This window comes from Manis pentadactyla, chromosome 2 (assembly GCF_030020395.1).
Source record: "Manis pentadactyla isolate mManPen7 chromosome 2, mManPen7.hap1, whole genome shotgun sequence".
In the NCBI taxonomy this organism is placed as follows: Eukaryota; Metazoa; Chordata; class Mammalia; order Pholidota; family Manidae; genus Manis; species Manis pentadactyla.
The window spans coordinates 158292530-158298856 of record NC_080020.1 but is presented as its reverse complement, the minus strand read 5'-3'; the positions used below and the strand labels follow the sequence as shown (position 1 = coordinate 158298856).

The window sequence follows — 6327 nt, the reverse complement described above, 5'->3', positions numbered from 1 at the left end:
TACAGAGAAGAATGCCATGAAAACACAGAGAATGGAGGGTTAATTTGTAAACCACAGAATGCTGAGGATTGCCGACACCACCAGATGCTAGAAGAGGCGTGGAGCCGATCCTCCCTTAGGCCCACAGAGGGAACCGAGGCCCTGTCTTCATCTTGGTTTGACACTTCTGGCCTCCAGAACATAATCAATTTCTGTTGTTTTAAGCAGTCCTGAGAAACTAATACATTGGGTTCTCAGGTATAATACATAAGGGCTGAACTTTTTCACTTAACACCCAGGCCCATGATTACAATGAGAGCTAGGAAAACGAAATTCAAAATGCCTGAGTTTGTTTTATACAAATTTTCCAAAATGCATCTGCTTGATAGGGGAAATCATATTCACTGTAGTAACAAAGAGGGGACCAACATTACCAGTTATAAAATAAATTAAACAAGGGGATGCAATGTACAGCACAGGGAATATAGTGAGTAATATTGTAACAACTGTATGGTGACGAGCGCTAGCTAAATTTATCCTGGTGATGACTGCATAATTATATGAATGCAGAATGACTATGTCGTATACCTGAAAGTAATATAATATTGTATGTCAAGTATATTTCAATAAAAATAGATAAATAAATTTGCAAATTATGTATAAGTAAATAGCAACTCTTCCTTCCTTCCCTCTCTCCCTCCCTCCCTTTCTTCCTTCCTTCCTTCCTTCAGAAACTTATTGAGTGCCTACAAGTGACAGGTGCCATGGTAGATTCTTGGGATTCATCAGAGAGCAAAGCGCTCATGAAACTTACATCCTAGTGGAAGACACAAACATTAAACATAATAAATAAGCAAATTATATAGCATGTTATAAGGACAAAAAGTAGGGCCAGGAAAAAGGGTGTTGACACTGCAGCTCACAGCATTAAGCGGGGTAGCTGACCTGTGTGATCACTATAACTATGTCCAGAGATTTCCAACAGTAAATTCAACAGTACACAGAGGCCTTGTGCTTCTGCAAGGTGCTGGCACATTTGTGATCTCAGAGGGGTGTCACCAAAGCCTGGAAGGAAGTGCAGCAGGATGGAGCCCAGGCTGGGCCTTTGTCTGGCCCTCATGGTCGGCCTCCTCTAGGCTGTGGTCAGCAAGCCGCATCTCTTTCCTCTGGTCCATAAGGGAGGCAGAGCTCTCACTGCTGTGGGGCAGCCCTGGCTCAGACACTAGACTCCATAGTTGTGTCTTGGTTGAGAAAGATGCTCTGGGATGTTCTGAGGGCATAGCCTCAATGTCACCTGAACACATTTTCGAACACTAAAAATATTAAATAAATGCTTTTGACCACTGGCCTGGTGTGGGTCAACATCACCTCAGATCAGAAACAGAAGCAGCTGACCTTGTCGGAGCTCTTCCCTGGGGCCTTGTCCCCCTTCACCCCAAGGCTGGGGTCTGTCATATTCCTAGTTACAACTGAGGAGGCTCAAGGAGGCATCGGTTTGCCCTCCACCTGGCATCCACACACCTTTCCCCTGAGATCAGCTGGGCAGTTTGACTCTGAGGACCCTCCCTGGTCTCATGGGAAACGGGAGGGAGTATCTTGGGGAAAGCTACTCAAGGTGTAACTGACCAGGAGCAGACCCGATGTCCAAGCCAGGGCCACCACATGCTCTCCTTGGAATCTGGCTTTCCCTAAGTGAACAAAAGCATGACTGGCCCTTATCTCCCTGAGTGGTGAGCCAGAGGGTCCTGGCTCCTGCCATTTTGCACCTGTCGAAAATGTCTGACTCTGAGTCTTCAGCATGTCCTTCACAGGCGAGGCAGAACAATGGCCCCCAGATATGTCTAAGTCCCAATCCCTGGAACCTGTGAATGTGTTAACCACATGTCAAAAGGAATGTGGTTAAATCAAGCATCCTGAGATGGGGATTATCCTGGATTATCTGGGTGGACCCAGTGTGATCACAGCGTCCTTGTAAGTGAAAAAGGAAGAGCAAGAGGGTCAGAGTGAAGCCGTGTGAGAAAGACTCCCGGGCGTTGTGGCTGTGAACACAGAGGAAGGGGCACGCACCAAGGCATGTGGGTGACCTTCAGGGGCTGGAAAAGCAGGGACTGGATTCTCCTCCGAGCCTCCAGGAGGAATGCAGCCCTGCCCACACCCTGATCTTAGCCCAGAAGGCCCATTTCAGACTGGCCCCCAGGAAGGGAAAGTAATTAACTGCATTGTTTTAACCTGCTGAGTTTGTGATACCCCCCCGCCCCCGCCCCATTACAGCAGCAACAGGAAAGAACACGCCCAGTATCCTAACGAGCGCCTGTTTTAGTGCACGTTTTGCTTAAGTAAGCCTGAATCAATCATTGTTGCTTGTAACTGAAGAGCCGAAACTAGTAGGCAAACAAATGCCCAAGACTCCCTCCCGCTGTCGCACGCCCCTCTCTGCTCTGGGTCCCGAGCTTCTGTTCAGCCAGCCCGACCATCACCCTACGAGGTTCGGCGCCCAGCCTTGCTGCGGGAATTTGCCCTTGTTGAAAGACTTCCAGATGCCAACTGGCTGCTCACCTGGTCTCCCATCTGTCACTTGACCCAGATTCCTTGTCTCTGTGCCTCTCCCACATTTTGGGTCACCCTGCCTGTTGTCAGGGACCCACCCCAAGCTTTTCCATTACCACTTGGCTGGATGGTGACTGGCTGTCTCTTTTCTTCTGGTCACACTGGGTCCTAGGCACGCGCTAAACCACTTCCACACACTTCTGCCCCAGCCCCTGTCAAAGCCCAGTAGGGGGGACAAATTCTAGAGGAAACATCAGCCCCCTGCTCCTCCTTCGGGCTCGGCCCGGCCACCTAGGAGCCAGTGCCAGTCCAGAGAAAGCTGCGCACAGGCAGAAGCAGAACTTTATTCCATCTGCGAGCTCTCTAATTAACCCTGCTTCTATGACCCAAAGACATACTAATGAGAAATGAGAAGCTGCAAATGCGTAGGCACCACGCTCTGATGGCTGAGTTAGACAGGAAAGCCCAGGGAGGCACTTGAGGCAGTTTCCACTTGCTGACCTCCCTTGGGGCTCGTTTCAGCTTGTGAATGAAAATTCAGTGTGCTTCCTATTCCTATTCGTCACTCCAACAGGTTCACCAAAATTGCGGGAGGTACAGATATGCCATCCAGGGTGGGCAGCCGGCTCCTGGGTGCACAGGGGACCCCCGGCATCCCTGCAAAAGATGAAGGACAGGCACACTGCTTCCCTCTGGCCCTCCAGGGTGGTAAGTTTCTTCCTCTACGTGTAAAAGAGACACAAGTGGCTAGCACAATCTCTGAAAGGGACAGCACCCAGCACATGTGCTCAGGGGCCAGGAGGCTTCCACCCAGTGCTGCCATAAAGAAGCTTGCTCACATGACATTGGCCAAGACAAGGATCTGCAGATACCTAGAGGTGTGAGGACCTTGGCATTCCCCACTGGGGTGCTGAGGGGGAAGGAAACCGGGCTGGAACCTCACCTCCAGCTGCAGGGATGGCTGGCTTTGTCATTTGTCCTCGGCACACCGGACAAATCTCCCCTTGAGAGACTTACAGGCTGAGCTCAAGTCACAGGCCGATACAAAGAAGGTCTCTGAAACCAAACAGTCAGAAAAAGTGGATTGGTTCTCAGGGCAGGGAGGCCCTCCTGTCTGATGGGATTCAGGCACGACGTGGAACCTGCCTTTCCCTCACCTGTGGCTCTGTGTTCGAAGTTCTCCGTCACCTGCTCCACGCCTCCTCTTCCTCTACAGCTGGCCCTTGCTTCTTCCAGCCCTCCCAGAAAGACACCCCTCAGCTGTGGTCATCATTACAGATTCTCCATCCAGTTCCTAGTGGACACCTGGGGCTTCTCCCTGCTGCTGCCCACGGCCTGTTGGAGACAGAGGCGCCCCACAGCCTGAGCTGAGCCCGTACAAGAAGGCCTTATGCTGGCTGCAGAGAGGCAGGACATGCAACCCAGACTGAGAGGCACCTGGGAGTTTGTGGCTTTTATCCGGAAGAGCTTTGAGGGTCCCAGCATCCTGAACCAGCCCACAGTGGCCCAGCTATGAACGCTGAATTCCTCTGGGCCTTCAGCCTTCACTTTCAGTCCTAGATCAGCATAACCAGATATCAACCCTTCAGATAGAAAATGGAAAACTCAGTCCTTTCTAGCCCACCCTAGGGTCCCAGCCCAGCCCCCACCTGCCTGTGGGCCTGGACATCATAGCCCACCAAGTATCTCTCCCACCCCAGACTTTCCACAATTTAGCACATACCTACGTACATGGGCTACCAACTTTGACAGAGGACTAAAATCCAAGCTCTGTCCCTTACTGCTTTAGCACCTAGGAAAAGTTACTAAACCTCTCCAAACCTCTGTGCCCTTATCTGTGAATGGGGAAAATAACAGCACCTACCTGGAGGATTGTAGGGAGGAATAAAATGTTTTCTCCAAAGAGTGACACTTAACCAGATGTCTGAGCTACACAAAGGTCTTAGCATATGTTAGTCATCATCCTTCCTGACCCTCGTTCCTGCACCCACCCACCGGGGCATCATGCCCTCTGCAGCATCATGCCCACCGCAGTGCCTGGGGTGGGACAGCTCCTTGCACTGGCTGGGCCAGTGGAGGGACAGCTGAGGGTGGGGAGTGAGAGATGGAGACAGGAAGCACCCAGGAACTCAGTGTCCTGCAAGACCCAGCTGGCCCTGCAGGGGTTCCTTTGAAAAGCCTCAGGGCCCATGCCTAGTCCAGGGGGAGCTTCTTTCAATGGGCAGGACCAGTCACAGCAGGGGCCAGGGTCCTTCCCAGGGCCTGGCTCCTAAGAACACATTCCTGCCATTCCCGCCTGGAGTGGGTCCTCCTCGGGGAGGCTTCCTAAGTGGGCTCAGCCCTCAGGGAACAGCCCGGGCACTTGATGGAGGGCAGGAGCCAGCATGTGAGCCAGTCACCGGCAGAGGTGGGAGGCTATAGAACGCAAGCAGGACAGCACAGTGGCCACAGACCAGGGGCTGCTCCAGCATCCCCCTCTGTGATAGGCAATTACATGCAGAGATGAGACCTAAGGCCTCCTCCCCCCAGGCCATGAACACAGGCCTCTGGCTCCTCTCAGCTTGCCCTGCCCTCTGATCCCTGCTGCCCCGACAAGAGTGGGTAGGACTCCCATGAGCCTGGCTTCCAGCTGCCTCCTCCACGCAGCCCTCCTCAGCCCCTCTGTGGGACAGCTCCCCTCTGGGCCTCCACGACTCTGCACACAGCCCTGCAGGCCTGGCATGCTGTCCCTGCCGTCTCCCTGCACCACTGGCAGCCCCTGAGTGCAGCTGCCCTGTCTCACTTGCCCAAGAGCCTCCTCAGTCCCTGCCTGGGGCCCCGGACATCCTGGGCATTTCTGCCCCTTGGGGACTTCCCAGGTCTGCCCTTCCTTTGCTTCCATCTCCCTCCTAGCACCCTGCCTAGGCCCCCAGGATCTCCTACTCAGGCTTTGATGGTTCCCCAAGACTGTTCTTTCCATCATCCTGACCTCAAATTCACCCCTCACACCCCAAGGCATAACAGAGGCATGAGTAGCTTTAAGGCGCTGCTGGTTTTCCTCTCCAGGAAATGAGCCCCCAAACACACACCAGGGTAGCAGCGAGGTGCAGCCTCTCTCGTAGAGGTGCCAGCCGACCACCTGTGTACCCCAAGCCTCATCTGCGCCCAAGGCCATTTCACCAAGGAGGACGGTGACCTGCAGTGGAGCTGGGGTGTGGTTGAGGCCTCCTGACTCTGCCCCGTGCAGAGGGTGGTGCCAGGGACCTTGTGCCTGCCTTGGGCAGCCGATATCAGGGTGTTAGAACACCAGCATCTGTCATTCCCTATCTGTGTCACCTGGGGCGGGCAGCCCCCTCACCTTCTCATTTCTGCACATGAGATGTGGTGACATTCACTTCTGGGGGTACTGTGGGGCGCTCATGGGAGTCCGAAAGAAAGGGTCAAGCTCAGTGATGGTGGCTCTGGCCCTTACGGAGGCAGGTTTCCTGCTGGACAAGGTTCTGGTCTGTGAGGAGGTCAGGGCTTCCAGCCTCCTGGCAGTGGTCAGAAGTGCCCAGAAGCTTCCCAGGCTCAACACCTCCTCCTGTGCCACTCATCAGATATGTGTTACCTGCACTTCGCTGCAAAGGCAGAGGCTCCCCCAGGGCTCAGCCTCCATATGAGCCTCCTGAGATTTGCTTCCTCATGGGAAAAGCCTCCGCCCACCTCACACCCACGGATATCCCAAGGCTGACACCCCACTCCTCTAGGGAAACCAGTGACACAATCCCCCATCCCACAATCACCCTCTGTCCACCCAGGGACCTTACACAGGTGGGCAGA

The 6327-nt window shown here is 53.5% G+C and overlaps 1 protein-coding gene across 1 annotated transcript; it reads right to left on the bottom strand.

The window, feature by feature from the left end:
• Positions 1–2435: 2435 nt before the first annotated feature.
• Positions 2436–4259, bottom strand: IL37 (interleukin 37). The gene is given in 3 exon segments (XM_036930702.2): positions 2436–3248; positions 3470–3582; positions 4250–4259. Coding segments are annotated over 3 exon segments (327 nt in total). The 3' UTR covers positions 2436–3044.
• Between the last annotated feature and the right edge of the window lie 2068 nt (positions 4260–6327).